We start from the raw sequence: 16,274 nt of genomic DNA, 5'->3' as shown, positions 1-16,274 counted from the left end.
TGCCTCGTCTGTCCCGTGACTTTGGCCCCGCCCCCCCCCCCCCCCCCCCCCGTTCACCATTTAGACATCTTTGAGGTCCGAACGTTTACGCCTGTGTGCGCAGGGTCCATAAATAGTCGTTAGTGGGGGGAGGAGCGCGCCCACCCCTCAAAAAGTTTCCTCCACCCTAGAAGGAGAGAAGCTCAGAAGGAAAAAAAAAAAAAGTGGACAGGGGAAAAAGTTAACTGCCACGCACAACTTTTGTGTGCATGTGGTCCGTCTGCTAACGTCATTGGGGAAGGTCCCGTGCGCGCGCGCTCCACTCGTGCTTCCTTCACACCTCGTGAAGGTGAAGCCCCCGAAAAGTGTGACGATGTCGACGAAGCGGAGGAAGAGGAGATGAAGATGCTGGGCCGTCGCCGCGCCGTTTCCGGCCCGCTGCTAGTCCTGTTCGGCGCGGCGGGCTTTCTCTTCTACCGGGTCCTCAGAGGCACCGAACCCGCCAGCACCGGGAGGGGTCCGGCACAGCACGAGCACACCCGGCCGCTGCCGCGCGATGCACGCAAGCTCAGCGCCGCCTTGCACAGTCTGCGGGTGAGGGCAAAAAAAATGATAATCCTACATCCACAGTCATTTTTTTATTTTTATTTTCGAGCGATGACGTTTCATACTGTCAACGCCAACACGTCACGTGATGAAATCACGTGCAATAGTTGTTTTAATATTTGAACGTCAGCGTCAACTTTTAGTGGTGAGTGACAACAAAAGAATCAGTCTGTCATCCGCACTTTTTATTTCTTGCTGAAAAAAAAAAAGTTCTTCATTGTCCTTTTGTGCTAATGATGTCACTCCCCCACAAAAAAACCCAAAGGTGTCACTTTAGCACATGTGAATCCAATTAAGAGCCCCTCGTTTTGAACTAACCAGCAGGGGGCGGGGTCACGCCTGTCATTGCCCTTCTTCTCCACTTTGATTGACAGCAGCCGGCGAGGTAGCTACTCGCCGAACATAAACATGCTAGTCACGTTGTCTTGTCTGTTTTGTCCCGTCAGTCGTCTCCCGGGTCGGGTGGCGAGCAGCCCATGCAGCGGAGGGCCGTGCTGGTGATTGGTCGCTGGCAGATGCGTGACAGCGAGGCGCAGCTGTACCAGAGAGTGCTGACGCGTCTTCACTTCCACGTACGGACCTACACGCACGCCGACTCCGCGCTCCAGCACGGTACGGGCCTTTTTCTTTCGTCGCCTCGCGCTCCCAGTTAAAGCCATTGACTGGTCGCCAGCGAATTGCAGGGCACATATAGACAAACAACCATCCACACTTATACATAATCATGCTTTAGACCAGGGCTGTCAAATGTGCGGCCCGTGGGCTAATGTTGCCGTTGGCTCTAATCCGTGGCCTCCGGAAACAGAAGACGTGTTTACTCAATCACAGTTATTGTTATTGCTCATTTGGGCCGCTGGAGGGCGCACCACCAACATTATCACACTGCTTCAAGGGAAGAGTACACAGTATGGATTTCGCTCTTGTAAACAAAGTACACTTCTGGGAATATGTGGAAATATTTAAGAGACTCAACATTACAAAATGTCCGTCAGCAGCCTGACTTGTTTTTGTCCCCTTTTTTCATTGTCACGACTGGTTGGTATTTTGGCGTAAACATTTACATGGCACGAGGACAAGCGTATCGTTTCTGAATAGTTTCCACTTGAGTTTGTCAACATTTCCAGTCAAAGGCTCAAATTGAGCACAATTTCAAATCATTTCCGGATCTTAGAAAGTTTTGTAAACGTGGCATGCACGTCTATCAAGCCAGCGTGATCTGTAAGTTGCACAAAAACTGATTCCTAACATTGCAGTTGTTTTTGTTCAGAAACCAGATTGTTCCTATGATGTGCAATAAGATGTGAAGATTTTTCAAATGTAGCAGCTCTTTGCTGTGTGTGTGCGCGTCGTCATGGAAACAGCTGCCAGAAGCCCAAGTGCTCCGGATGTTTCTAAATCACTTCCACATGTTCCCACCTTCACTTTTGGCTCTTTTGTTTGGACAAGCTGCTTCCTGTTTTGGCTCACTGCAGTCTTTTGTTTTTCTTCTTGGCTACAAGAAAAAGTTGGACAAGAACATCAAATCGTCTTGTTGGCTGCAATTGTCAACAATGTCACTTGTCAGCTCACATTTTCTTTCTTGTCTTGTTTTGCTGCTGGAAACAAAAAGCGTCTCCCATGAAGACAAACTGGCAGAACTTTTTGTCCAATTGGCGACTTCCTGTCTGTTGCCGTGGTTACAGGGAACAGCCCGTGGAGCCTGTTGGTGTGCGTGAGCGCGTCGGGCGGAAATTGTCTGAGCAAGGCGGCCTTCTCGCACCTCCAGTCACACCAGAGGGTGAGGTCACATGACATGCGTCGGCCAATCGCAACCCGCCTTGCTGCCGGTGTGTGTAAAATGTGTGTGCGTGCAGGTCAACCTGTTGCCTGGCCTGGTGGAGGCGCTGTCTGCTGTGCTGACAGGTAACTCTTTTTAATGACACGCCCGCCAGCTGCCCTTGTCACATGTCTCTTGAGGAATTTTTGCGCCTTTTCTCAACAGGACTACCCATCATGCCGCCTGCTCACCCGCCCGCCACTGACAGCGGGGAAGCTCCTCCCCCCGGCCCAGTCGCCGCGGTGAGCGTTTTCGCGTTAGTGACGTCGCTGAGGCCTCTGAGCTGCTTCCTGCACGACATCGCCGTGGTGACGGCCAATCAGACCACCCGAGCTGCACAGGTGTGTGATGAGTGTGCAGCGCTGCTCCCTGCTGCCTCCTGCTGGTCACCGCCGCCATGTGCTTGCAGATTCGTGAGGCCCTGCTGCCTGACGCTTTGGAGCAGGCCAAGAGGGTCATAGGTCACGTGCTGGAAGCCGCCGTGTCCAACCATGAGAAGGCCGCACACCGCCACAAGTTAGCATGATAATTAGCGGCCGTGTGTGTGCGTGCGTGCGTGATTGACGGGTGTGTGTGTGTGTGTGTGTGTTTTACAGGTGTGTGTTGTGTTACCAGCTGCTGACATTCACGCTCACCTTCAGCGGCACCATCGCACCAATTGTCACGCAGGTATGACCGCAAACAGGAAGTTAGCTTTGTTTTTGTTTTTCAAGTACTGCCCAAAAGTAGCAAGCTTTATTTTGAAAGGATTTCAGACTTGAATGACTGCTGCTCAGTCATGTGATCGCAAGTATGACCGTCAGCATGCCTGGCATCGCGCCAGGGCTCGCACATGCTCTGGAGCACATTGCCGCGCACGTGTACATGTGCACATCTGTTTGTATGCACACAAGACCGTTTCACTTCAGTGGAAGTACGTTTAAACGTCCACTAGAGGTCAGCGTTTTCTTTTAATTGGCCAAGCTCTCTTCTGTCTTCTGATTGGCTGGGCTGCTTGTGTTCAGGTGGAGGCGGGCTTGTCTCTCGGGGTTGTGAGTGACGAGCAGTTTGACAGGCAAGTCACTCGTGATGTCATCCTGGAGGACACGCTAGACTTCCTGTTGGCCTCAGAGGCGGCCAATGAGGACGCTCGGGTGAGGTCACGTGACGAGCGGGTGCATGAAGAACCACCGAGATTGATGGGAAGTTTCTCTCTCGTTTTGTTAGCGTGACGTCTTTGAGGTGACGAGCGGCGTCAGCGTTTCGCCGGAAGACTTTCGATTGCTGCAAAACTTTCACCGCCACACGATGGCGCTGTCAGCCTTTCAACTGGTAACGCACACACACACAAATATGCATGTTGCAAATGCAAACCGGGGTTGGAATACTGTTGGATTTTTCATTATACTGTAATTCATTTCACTTCACTTATTTAGCCCATTATAGCAATAATAAGTGAATAATTTGCCTCTAATAAATTTGATATTTTCATTATTTTTCATGAACAATTAGTACCTTTCAAAACACATTTTGCAACTTGCTGTCAACTGAAAATGACATCACAAGGGCTCAGGTAACCAATCACAGCTCACCTGTTTTCTAGGTTTGGTCATATGACATTCACAAGCTGAGCTGTGATTGGTTACCTGAGCCTTTGTGATGTCATTTTCAGTCGACAGCAAGTTGCAAAATGTGTTTTTAAAGGTACTAATTGTTCATGAAAAATAATGAAAATATCAAATTTGTTATAGGCAAAATATGAATGTTTGACTGGTAAAAATGGCTAAATAAGTAAAGTGTCCCTTTAAGCGAAATCTTCAGGTCAGAGGCTGCATCAAAGCCTTCTGTAAAGGGGAAGAAAAAACAAAAAAAAAAACAAAAAAACATGTAACGTATATACATTTCTGGGACCAAGGCGATATTTAAAATAAAACGTTTTTATACGTTTTTGGGAGCAAATGAGTTAACAAAGATGAACACAAGGGACATTTTGCTGTAATTAGGGTTAGTTTTAGTGACTTTTATTGGTGTGAGATGTACTTTCAGTTGTTGTTGTGTTTTTTTTAAAGACCTCTTGTCATTTTACGCCCTGGAACTAGAAAAAAATAAAAGCTAAAGAAAAAAAATTAGAAGAATAAACAAAAATTGCCAGATACAATTTGAAGGAAAAAAAATGCTATATTGGGATACATAGGCCTTTCTTTAACGTTATCTGCTATATGTTTATGTGGGGAAAATGTATGTTTAAAAAGTACTAGTGGTATCTGTACTTGGTATCGGTGACTACTTATATTAATATCGGTTTGAAAAAAAAGTTGCATTGAACATCCCTACTCTAATAAGCGTGATGTAACATGGACAGAGACACAGAGTGACAGACAGATGCAAAAAAAAAAATCACAGACACGCACATACACACATCAATATGTTGAATGTGTGCGTTTGATGTGGCAGGTGTGTCCAGGTGTGTCCTGGTCCTGCGGGTCCGTCTCTCATCTTTCCGATGTTCTCGTGGCCATCGCACGTCGCTCGGAAACGAGCAGGTGAACGTAGCTCGCTGGCGCTCATCGTGAATTCCGTCTCGCCCCCTAACGAGAACGCGTGTGTGCGCCGCAGGTCCGACTCGGCGGCGGCCAGCCGGCGCACAGGTGAGCCTTGACGATGAGGCGGGGCGCGGGCCGCGTTGTGCCTCTGCGATTGGCCGGCTGTGTTTTGCTCAGGTCGCTGCGTGGAGCCCCGCCTCCGGCAGATCTACTTTGCCCCGCCCCTCACGCTAAGTCCCGCCTTCGACCCCCATGTGGCCGAGTACTACGCCGACGTGACCTTTGACACGATCATGCTTCGTGTGCGCGCTGAGACTGTTAGCAAAGCGTGCCGGGCACACCCCAGGTAAGTGTACACACACACACGCGCGCACACACACACAAAGCGGTACCTTGAGACGATGTTTGGTGTGGACAGGGTATCGGCCGTCCCCGTGGGCCTGGGTCCGAGCCGCGTGGACATCCTGCTCACTGATGCCGCCCCAGAGACATCCGCGGCCGCTTCCTCCTCGCCACGCACGTTGGCCGTCTACACCATCCGCTTGCACCGCGAGGCCCCGCCCAGCCTCCCCATGTTTGGAGATCACGTGACCTGCGGCTTCCTGCAAGTGAGTCAACTGACAGTCAGCCAGAAGGCAGCCATCTTACGTTGCCTTTCATCGAGGTTTGGTTGACATGTTGCGGCAAATTTCGTCCTGATGGGCTTTGCTTCCATTTCGTTGTTGATGGTTCAGAAGTATTGAGTAGCATTTGGTGATATATCTAATATATTATATTAACTCATTTGCTCCCAAAAACGTTTTACTTTAAATATTGCCATGGTCCCAAAGACGTGTTTATATATATATATATATATATATATATATATATATATATATATATATATATATATATATATACACACTAGATCAGAAAAAAGGCTTTGATGCAGCCTCTGACTTGAGGACACTTAAAGCAATGGTAGTTATTACAAAAAACTGCCACCAGATGGCAGCAGAGTAAAGAGATCAACCAGGGCCATGTTGCAAAAAAAGCACAGATTTGTGAATAATGATCAAACTTGGCTATATTGTAATGCTAATTGCTGCAAAATGAAAGCAGAAATATACTTTTTTGTTTTTTTTTCCCTGATGAAAGAAGAGGGACTTTTTTATTTATTTATTTATTTATTTTTTGTTTTATTTTATTGTGGTAGGTTCTTGCAAAATCAGTGAAAATCCAGTAAAACAGCCGGGAGCGAAGGGGGTTGCTTCATTGAAAATGGCTGCGAGTGAATGTTAAAATATTCTTAGCGATTGAAACGTGCATATTGCGCTTTTCCCAGACTTCTTGGTACAAGCGTATACCACACACTGTGGAATCCTTACTGCTTCGCTTCTCGCTACGATGAGTAAGATGCATTGTTAATCCGTCATACGTAAGCTTGTTACTGAGCCTTGATTTGTTTTTTTACAAAGTAGTTTGAAAGTGTTCGCACGTGAGACCTGAATGTAGAAAATATTAACAAACAATTGCTTGCATTATTAATTTCAGTGTGTTTAAAAAACAAATAGCCTAAGAATTTTAAAGTGGTCAATGCACTTGCATCCTTACATTTTCGACACCTAAGTCATTTGTTATTTTTCTTTTTTTTCTCCCTTGCTAAAATTGATATCTGCAGTTGAACAGATGCAAAATATGATTTATTGGGAATGACATCACATATTCAGTATTTACTTCAGTTTTTAATATTTAAAAAAAAAAAAAAAGTCTTTCGCTGTTATTTTGGGAAACCTTTTATTACTTGGATATAATCTGCACCCTTGATTTGAAAAATAAATAAATAAATACTCTCCATACATTACAGTAGCTGAATGTAACAAAGTGGTATGAAAAGCAGAAGCAAAATGTGTGAGAGCGTGCGTATGAAGGTGGCTGAGCCCTCGAGTGCGCGCGTTGCGTTTGACGGCTTCGGCTGAGCTCAGAAAGTTTGCGTGCGTGCGTGCGTTGCGATTGAAGGTTTGGGCCGAGCTCAGGTACGAACAAGAAAATCCCTGTTAAGTTTTCTTGTCTCACTTTGTTGCGATGTGCGGCGCCGGCGTGCGGAATGTGTCGCCGCCGCGCCGAAGGCCAACAAGAAAGGCGGAACGCGGACGCCGCCGAAGTCCGCTGCGGCGTGCGTGCGTGCGAGGCGGCGTCCGCCTCTCAAGTCCTTCCAGACGCGCCGGCGGCTCCCAGGCCGGGGCTCGGCGTTTATTTGACCTTTCACCCCCCCCCGCCGTCCGCACTCACTTGACAACGACGAGCGATGAAGACCGACCACCACCCCAACGCGTCTTTCCCTCCTACTTGACTTCCTTCTTCCTTCCCGATTTCCTTCCTTACCACTGACTTGCAACAACAACAACAAAATGTACTTCCTTAATTTGGCAGACTGGAGCATCCTGCGTAAAATGGCGCTTTGGCCTTCTTTTTTGACTCAGGTTTTATGTTTCTTTTCTTCAGATGATTACGGTCAAAAGTAGGGATGTAAACGATCATGGCAATATCGTGATATTGTGATATTAAAACTGCCACAATATCGTCGTCGTAATGGCCACGATATTTAAAAGCGACACATCTGTTAATAAAAAATAAAGTCATGTTGATTTCCATTTGTGCAGTTCTAGCACCCTCTGGTGGCTAGTTGTTGTTTTTTTTTTAGTGCAGTTTAATTTTCATGAGGGATGTTTTGGCCCTTTCTATGTCTAAAATCACAAATTGTCAGGTGAAGGGGATTGTAATGTGCTTGTGAAGTGAGTCAATATGTGGATGAACTCTTGTGTGCTTGCATGAGGTGAGTAAGTGTCTCAATATTAAATGTTATTAGAGATTGGAGGTTGTTTACATGTATTGCTGTTATGTACAAAAGCACAATATTGTGCTTTGTGGTATGAGCTCTTTTTTTTTTACAATATTGTCACCTTTTTTTTAATTCATTATCTCCCAAAAACGTATAAATGCGTCATATTTTAAATGTTTTAAGTGTCCCAAAGACGTATTTGTGTTTTTTTGTTTTTTTTTATGCCAGAGCATAGAGAAGGCTTTGATGCAGTCTCTCTACTGCAGAAAATGGTTGAGTGGCAGCAGAGTATAAGAGATCAACCAGGCCATGTAAAAACAAGCTGATTTCCCCACAGTTCTAAGCAGAATTGTGAAAAACGATGAAACTTAACTATGTTCTATTACTAATTGCTGCACAGCGGAAACAGATAGGATTATACTTTTTTTTTTTTTTCCCCTGATAAAAGAAGACACTCTAATCTCTCTTTTGGTATGGTCCATATTTTTATAGCAATAGAACATAATATTTCGCGGGCCTTGAAAAATCAGTCAAAATCCATGAAAACACTTAAGTGAAAAAGGTTGGGAGTGAATGAGTTAAATATCGCCGACCTCCCCACAATATTGTGATAATTATCATATTGTGAGCTTCATATCGTGATAATATCGTATCGTGATATTTGGATATCGTTACATCCCGAGTCAAAAGCAACTTGAACTTGCGGACTTCCCAATTGTGTTTCAGGACTGCGGCCTGGTGGTGGATCCTGATCTTCCTTGTGGCCTGGAACCCTTTTCCAGGTCTCCCAATCCACTTCCTGCTTGCACCTCAGGACACGCTCCAGGTGTGATGTCACATCCTGTCCACTCGGTGCACTTCCTGACCAGCAACGTGCGAATCACGTGCTGGCAATATGGCAGGAATCCTGTATGACGCTGAAGTTTGTTTCTGTGTGAGGTTAAAGGTCGCTGGTTGGTGCCGTGTCTCAGCTGCTCTGACAACAGGACGTGCGATTGGCGGGAGGTCGCCTGGCAACCGGACGGCTGCCATCACCCGTTGGTGGACGCCGCCCGCCTGCGGGAATGCATGGCGGACAGGAAGGTGAACTGACGTGCTTCCTGCCTTCTTTTTTTTCCAAGATCCTTCCGTGAGTTCTTGCTTCTTTCCTGCATTTTTCTTCCTTCTCTTTGCCTTTTTCTCCCATTCTTCCTTCATTGTGTCCGCCCCTTCTTTACTTTCCTCGCTAAATTGCGCTCAGGTGTTGTTCCTGGGGGACTCGACCAACCGCGGCATGATGTACTTTTTGACGGAGCGCCTCAACTTCAGCCTGTCGGCGTGGGACAGGTCGCACGGCACGCTGCTCTACGACGACGTGAACGAGGGCCGCACGCCGGTGGCCTACTCGTACTATCCGCAGTTCTGGTTGGAGCGGGGGCGGAGGCCCACCTTCAGCCAGGCGCTGGCACAACTGCTGCGCAGGTACCGCGTCACTTGGGACGTTCTAACATCACCAGACACGTGATTTTTTTTTTTTTTTCACTTTTTTTTTTGGGTCACAGATACATTTTTAGGATATGAAATAGTGTTTCCTCGTTTTCTCGCAGGTGTTACGTTCCAAAAACTACCCGCGATAATTGAAATCAGCATTAATTAAAAAAAATAATAATAATAATTCTGTTAATTATGTGTGTGTGTATGTGTGTATATATATATATATATATATATATATATATATATATATTAGAGCTGTCAAACGATTACATTTTTTAATCAGATTAATCACGTCTTAGAATTTTGATTAATCACTGACCTAAAAAAGTGTTTTTTTCCCCAACATATTTTGCCCGCTAAATTTGAAGCGCACCTGTTGTGTTAAATTTTTTCGACATTTATTGTTATGAGGATGTCTTCAAAAATTTATATTCACTGCACACGCTCATCCTGCTTTTTCTAATCAATTATTTGCATAATTTTCTTCGTTTTGGTATGATTTATATATATATCTCTCCAGTCGGGCGTAGGGTTCGAGAGATACGGGCGCGCAAAGACAAAAATAAAAATAAACAAATCAAAAAGCACGCTGTAAAAAAAAAACCTGCGAAAGATGAACCAGCGATAAAGGAGGGAAGACGGTATCCTGCTTGCTATTTGTCAAGGTCACGTCATTTGCATTTCCAAGGTCTCGGCCTCTGGTTGACTCCAAGCGGACAGTCTTGGTTGTGGGCGGAGTTCAGTGGCTGACGACCGATCACCTGAAGATGGTGCGAGAAGTCCTGGACAGGTGAGCAATTACTCGCCACTTTGTAATGTCGCGAACCAACCAGCACGTCAAACGCCATCTTTTTCTCCCCGACCTCAGAGAGTCCCTAGCGGGCGTCCAGGTGGTGATCAAGTCTTTGGGGATGGGTTTCCACGTTCGGGCCGACGGCGTCCGAGCCCGCGCGCCGGTTTGTTCCCTCGACCTGCGCGGCGTGCGGCGTGTTCACCAGCGCCCGCTCAACTGGTTGTGTGCGTTACGCAGAAGGAGATCCAGAACCTTTCCCGGGAGAACCGCCGCATCGTCGCCGCCGCCCGGCGCCTCGGCTACGAGGTGATTGACACGCTGGCCGTCACCATGGGCCGCCACAAGGAATTCTTGCAGGGGCGATGCGCGTGTCACTTCCACCAGGTAAAAAAACAAAAAAAAAAGTGAGCAAATGAAAGTCGTGGCTTGACGATGGCACACTCAGAAAACTTGTTCGACACTGTCAAGGTGGAGAAGTTGCCCTCCAAGTCTTCGCAGCTCTCGTCCGACACGCCGTCGTGGTCCTACCACGTGCGAGGGCCCGTCAACCAGATCTACTCCGAGATCCTGCTCAGTCGCTTATGTCCCGCAACGTAAACGGCGAGCAGAAACGCGGGCCAGCCAGCCATCAGCTCGTGTAGACGGACAACATGGACCCATCACGTATGGACGTGCCTGTCGTCATCATCTACAGTCGTGGTCCCCAAACACCGGGCCACGGACCGTTCGGTACCTGGCTGCAGCGGGCTGCACAGTTGAAAGAATTAAAAAAAAAAAAAAAAAGTTCTGGACTTAGTGTTTACTATCCAAGGCTAAAAAAAGATTTTATTTTGAAAAGTGACCAGATTCTCAATGTTACAACTGTATGAAGGACTCTTGACGCGTTAACATGCTAATTATCTCGGTTAGCGTTCCTGTGAGTTATTCGTGGACTTTCTTTGCTCTGTGGTGCCTTATGTTGGAGGAGGATGCTAATATAATGAAATAAAAATGTGGCTTCATGCTTATTGTTAGGGATGTAACGATAAGGGCAATATCGTGATATCAAAACTGCCACAATATCGTCGTCGTCGTCATGTTCACGTTATTTAAAAGCAACATATGTTAAAAAAAGTCAGGTTGATTTCCATTTGTGCGGTTCTAGCACCCTATAGTGGCTATTTTATTAGTGCAACTTAATTTTCATTAGGGATGTTTTGGCCTTCTATGTTTAGAATCGACACTAATTGTCAGATAAAGGGGAACATAATATGCCTGTGAACCAACAACCGAGTCAATAGGGAACTCACTGTGTGCAGCATTAACAATAAGCGCCTCAATATTAAATGTTATTAGAGATTGTAGGTGGTTTATATGCATTGCTATTATGTACAAAAGCACAATATTGTGCTTTTTTTTTTTTTTAAATATGAGCTCATATTTTTTACAAGATTGTGACCTTTTTTAAATATTGCCAACCTCCCCACAATAGCGTGATAATTATCGTATTGTGATGTTTGGATATCGTTACATCCCTACTTATTGTTGTATCGACAAAATAGTGTTCCCTCGCTATAACACGGTTCACTTTTCGTGGTATCGCTGTTTCGTGGAGTTTTTTTTTTTTTTTTTTTAGTGCAATTTTGAATTTTGCAGTAATGTAGCTATTTTATAAAAATGTATGAATATTTAATCATTGAGAATATTTAAACGAGAGAAATGTGAGAAAATGTGAATGTCTCGGTGAGAAAAGTATAAACTGTGCGGTGAGGGGTTTTAAAGCCATAAATCATTCATTATAAATGTAAAACAAAGCTAACTACTTTGCAGATTTCATTTATTGCGGATATTCTTTGGAAGCTCACCCCAGCGGAAAACGGGTCGTTGAGTTGCTGTCCTGAAGTCCACCTGTCACGTGGCCGCTTATTTATCCGTCCAATTAGCGTTGGGCTGTGACGTCACAGGCAGCCTCCAACGAGGGACGTGGCGCGGCTGCTCTCATTTCACCTTCGGACGGGATCTCGTCGATCGGCGGCGCGCGCCGTACGCGGACGCGCATGAGGAAAGAACTGCGGACATGGAGACCAAGCCGAACCCGAACCCGGCGCCGGGAGCGGTACCGGTGCGACGCGTGTGCGCGTTGACTGTGCTTCTGTGCGTGTGCCCGTTGTGCTGCCAGGCCAGCTGGATGTGAGTATCCGCGTGCACGCGCAACTTTGACACAAACTTTTGGATTCCAGACGACTCTGATGGCAAAAGATAGTTTGGATGAAAACACTTTGACGTGCAGGCACCGTATCACTCATTATCATCATTAGCTTATTACGACAACTTGTAATTTAATTTCTTTCATACATATCGATCGCTCAATAAGATGAAACCATTTTTGTCATGCGTCACTATTATTATTTTTTTTTCGAGCTTCTTTTGTTTGGTAGCTACAAATAAAATCGCTCAAAATATTTTGACCGACGAGCTTTTGAATTTGGAGCTTGAAAAAAAAAAAAAATAAAAAAAAATATATATATATATATATATATATATATATATATATATATATTTTATTTTTTTCAATATGTTGTTTTTTGTTGTAAAACTTTGATCGGGGCCTATTTAGTTTAAATTGGTCATCCCTCGAGTATTCAATTCGCAAATAGACTCGCGTGGATTAAATAGTTCAATAAGAGAAGAAAAAAGGGCAACATTGAGGACTGATGTCAAGAAACTCAAAATTTGTTTTCTGCATGTTGATTTGCGACGTGTAAACAAAGCAGTGGAAAAATACATGCTCCAACCTAGTCGCTTTGGGAAAGCTTTCCCACTGTTTTGTTTCATGTTTACAAACGTTTCGTCCTCGTCGCTTTTGTTCACATGGAAGATGACCCGGAAGTGTTTACGGCGCAGGGGACATGGTAGGCGAAAAATTTTTTGCGTTTGAACGCAATCTTTGCGAGGGAACGCAAAGTTGTTTCCCCCCCCCCCCCCCCCCTACCATGTCACCTTAGGGGCTCCGTAGTCAATAAGTGCGCAAAATGCTCTAAAAACAGGCGTAAATGACGACTGCTGCAGGGGCGATTCGAGGGTCAAACGTTTTGGGGGTGCTTGCAGTTTGGGTCAACAGAGCACATCGATGAGGGGGGGAGGCGGTGGGCTGCGCACATAATAGGAGTTAATACACTTGTCAAATGTTGGAGTCAATAACTCCAATATTGGCGATATTTGGGTTTTGAAAGGCCATGTAATCACACACAAAAAAGTTTTGACCTCTTTTCTAACCCAAATATTTGGTCATATAAACGCAATTGAGGTATACTTAATTTGAACACAACTTTTGTTTGTGTTCCGATGAGCATATCCTCAAGGAAACTTGGGTGAAGCGGCCATATTGCCCCCTAAACCACAGTTGTTCCCAACCGGTTTTGGCTTGTGTACCCCCGAACATTTTAGTCCCACATGAGTGACCCGTTTGTGTTGATTATTGTTTTTTTGGTTTTGTTTTGGTAAAGGCTCTTAGGTGTAGACGGGTCGAGCGAGCGCTGGTCCCGGGACGCCGGCTGCCGCTCGCTCCCTCTGAGCGCCGAGCAGCACGACGTGTGCCGTAAGCGGAGCTTCCTGGCGCCCAGCATCGTGGACGCGGCCCGGCTGGCCCTCGGGGAGTGCCAGAACCAGTTCCGACACGAGAGGTGGAACTGCTCCACCGGCGGCGGCGACCCGGCCGTCTTCGGACAGCAGCTGACCAGCGGTGAGATTTGATTGGCTAAAATTGACGTGGCAAATGTTTCCATGTATGATGGTGAACCCTGGCCCAGATTGTTGCACACATTGTTTTGTACTCACACCAACTATACACGACTTTTATTTTGAAGGCCAATGCCGTAAGATGCGTTGCAAATGTTGTTTAATGCCACTCACAGCTGAACTTTACTCTCAAGAGACTGAAAATGAGTGATTCCACTTTTTTGGATTTCAAACTATACCACTTAAACTTGCTAGCCAACTCCGCAAAATGCCATAGACGGGCTAACAAATAGCATGTGATGATGACATCATTTGGACTCATGACGCAGCAATCTTTATCCTCTGTGAAATAATTTTAAGATGCAGCATGGTTTCCTTCATTTCAAGTAAATGTGAAACTCTAATTAATTTTTTGATGTCACTGTATTACACCGTACAAGTCGTGCCAGAAGGAGCCGCAATGACTTCATGATGCACAGCTCGGTCCAAAGTTCACTGAACATCTGCGCCAACATTGACCACTGACCAATCCGCTCTCTGTTTGGTTCCTTACTCCCTTTGAAGGAACCAAAGAAACAGCCTTCATGTACGCGGTGATGGCGGCCGGGCTGGTCCACGCCGTCACGCGTTTCTGTAGCCACGGCAACGTGAGCGAGTGCGGCTGCGACGCCCGCCCGCAGGGGGCGACGGCGGGGGCGGCGGCGGGGGAGGCCTGGCACTGGGGCGGCTGCTCGGACCACGTCCAGTACGGGACCTGGTTCAGCCGGCGCTTCCTGGCACACGGCGCCATCAATGCTTCGGCCGGGACGCGCACGCACGCCCTCTTCCGGATGAACCAGCACAACAGCGAGGCCGGCAGGCAGGTTGGAAAAGCTTCTTCGTTGCTTTGAACGTTCTCCTTCTTGGCTGGCTTATCTCAATTCAATTTTCAATTCAACATTTTTATTTCAGTCTTTAAAAAGATTTGAAAGGGGACAGAAAGAAGTGAAATTTGTGATATCTGTGCCCCTGTTTAAATACAAAAAAAATAAATCACAAAAATCATTAACTCATTTGCTCCCAATAACGTGTAAATGTTTTTTTTTAATGTTTTAAGTGTCCCAAAGACATATTTATACGTTTTTTGTTTTTTTTATGCTATAGCATACAGCAAAAAACGGTTGCAGAAATGGTAGTTATTACACAAACGGCCAGCGGGTGGCAGCAGAGCAAAGGAGATCATCCAGGGCCAGCTAGAAAAAAAGCTAGTTTGTAATTCAACAATCTAAATGGAAAACCTTTTTTGGCTGGCTGCAATGCATTATGGGATACAGTCCTCATTGACCCTTGACCTTCATCTCCTTGTCATTCCGTCGGGGTTATTTGCGTTTCTTCTTTCCTGCTTTTCCGGCGTTGTGGCGGCGCCCCCTCAAGGCGGTGGCGACAACCATGTCAACGGACTGCCGCTGCCACGGCGTTTCGGGCTCCTGCGCCGTCAAGACGTGCTGGCGGACGATGGCGCCGTTCGGCCGCGTGGGCGCCTACTTGAAGGAGCGCTACGAGCGCAGCGTGCGCCTCAAGAGGAAGGAGCCCCGCGCGCATGGCCAAGCGCAAGGGCGCCCCCTGCCGGACAAGCACCAGCTGGTCTTCGTCAACAAGTCGCCCAACTACTGCGTGGAGGACCGGCGCAGCGGCGTGTTGGGCACCAGGGGTCGCCGCTGCAACCGCACCTCGGTGGGGCCGGACGGATGCAAGTTGCTGTGCTGCGGCCGCGGCTACAACACGCACGTGGAGCGCCACGTGCACCGATGCGCCTGCAAGTTCGTGTGGTGCTGCTACGTCCGATGTCGCCGATGCGAGAGCATGAGCGACACGCACGCCTGCAAGTGAAACGCCGCCGCCGTTGTCGTCGCAGACTTTTTTTTTTTTTTTGGGATGTCGGCCATTTTGAAATGCATCCACAATTTGACAAACTCAAAACAGTTTTTTTTTTATGTCTCTTCCGGGATTGAAATCATTTCAATCCAGACGTGCAACAAAGTGATTGTTTCATCAACTATAGAGAAAATTGACTGTTCTTTTTTTGTTTGTTTAATTCAAATTGTCCAAACGTCTGATTTCAGTTTTTCATCAGGAAATGAAAACAGACTGATTGTATTTGTGTATTTTTCCCCCCCCCCCAAAAGACGATTTGTTTTGTTTTGAAAAATCAATAGTCAACATTTTTGCCGATATGGACCAAAACAGGAACTGAATCATCATCAATGCATTTTCTGCACTGTTAATTTGAACTTTTTTGTTCAAATGTTTTAAATTAAGGGATGAAAATTGTTTTTTTTTTTTTTAATTTTGAAATCAGATTAATCAATCGAAAAAATAACTGACTTATTAAAATTGTTGGTTCCAGCACTAATTTAAACAGAAACAAATGCAAATGGTTTGTGATTATTGGGATGCGTGTGTGCCCACATGAGAGTGCGTGTGAGTGATGACGGTGCAGAATGTTTGAGGAAAGGGATACAAGTGACTTGAATTTTGTTAACCAGGATGTCCTGCCATTATCTGGAT

The 16,274-nt window shown here is 46.1% G+C and overlaps 2 protein-coding genes across 2 annotated transcripts; both read left to right on the top strand.

The window, feature by feature from the left end:
* Positions 1-52: 52 nt before the first annotated feature.
* On the top strand, positions 53-11,013 carry cped1 (cadherin-like and PC-esterase domain containing 1). The gene is made up of 20 exons (XM_077499600.1): positions 53-573; positions 1,032-1,197; positions 2,268-2,362; positions 2,439-2,487; positions 2,567-2,742; positions 2,811-2,917; positions 2,998-3,070; positions 3,406-3,534; positions 3,608-3,712; positions 4,835-4,923; positions 4,997-5,028; positions 5,101-5,269; positions 5,342-5,531; positions 8,471-8,570; positions 8,691-8,827; positions 8,985-9,205; positions 9,906-10,007; positions 10,086-10,173; positions 10,248-10,394; positions 10,479-11,013. The coding sequence occupies exons 1-20, from the start codon at positions 379-381 to the stop codon at positions 10,605-10,607; spliced, it is 2,499 nt and encodes an 832-aa protein (XP_077355726.1). The 5' UTR covers positions 53-378; the 3' UTR covers positions 10,608-11,013.
* A 939-nt stretch (positions 11,014-11,952) lies between these two features.
* wnt16 (wingless-type MMTV integration site family, member 16) lies at positions 11,953-16,125 on the top strand. Its single transcript, XM_077499601.1, has 4 exons — positions 11,953-12,179; positions 13,496-13,731; positions 14,292-14,590; positions 15,141-16,125. The coding sequence occupies exons 1-4, from the start codon at positions 12,067-12,069 to the stop codon at positions 15,594-15,596; spliced, it is 1,104 nt and encodes a 367-aa protein (XP_077355727.1). The 5' UTR covers positions 11,953-12,066; the 3' UTR covers positions 15,597-16,125.
* The last annotated feature ends 149 nt before the right edge of the window (positions 16,126-16,274 follow it).

The sequence above is a fragment of the Festucalex cinctus genome, chromosome 16, assembly GCF_051991245.1.
Source record: "Festucalex cinctus isolate MCC-2025b chromosome 16, RoL_Fcin_1.0, whole genome shotgun sequence".
In the NCBI taxonomy this organism is placed as follows: Eukaryota; Metazoa; Chordata; class Actinopteri; order Syngnathiformes; family Syngnathidae; genus Festucalex; species Festucalex cinctus.
This window is presented reverse-complemented; position numbering and strand designations above follow the sequence as displayed.

Coding starts and splice junctions, on each gene's coding strand:
- wnt16 (XM_077499601.1), top strand. CDS start 12,067: ATGGAGACCAAGCCGAACCCGAACCCGGCGCCGGGAGCGGTACCGGTG. Junction 12,180..13,495: donor TGCTGCCAGGCCAGCTGGAT/GTGAGTATCCGC, acceptor GTTTTGGTAAAG/GCTCTTAGGTGTAGACGGGT. Junction 14,591..15,140: donor ACAGCGAGGCCGGCAGGCAG/GTTGGAAAAGCT, acceptor CGCCCCCTCAAG/GCGGTGGCGACAACCATGTC.
- cped1 (XM_077499600.1), top strand. CDS start 379: ATGAAGATGCTGGGCCGTCGCCGCGCCGTTTCCGGCCCGCTGCTAGTC. Junction 574..1,031: donor CCGCCTTGCACAGTCTGCGG/GTGAGGGCAAAA, acceptor TTGTCCCGTCAG/TCGTCTCCCGGGTCGGGTGG. Junction 10,008..10,085: donor GTGCGAGAAGTCCTGGACAG/GTGAGCAATTAC, acceptor CCCCGACCTCAG/AGAGTCCCTAGCGGGCGTCC.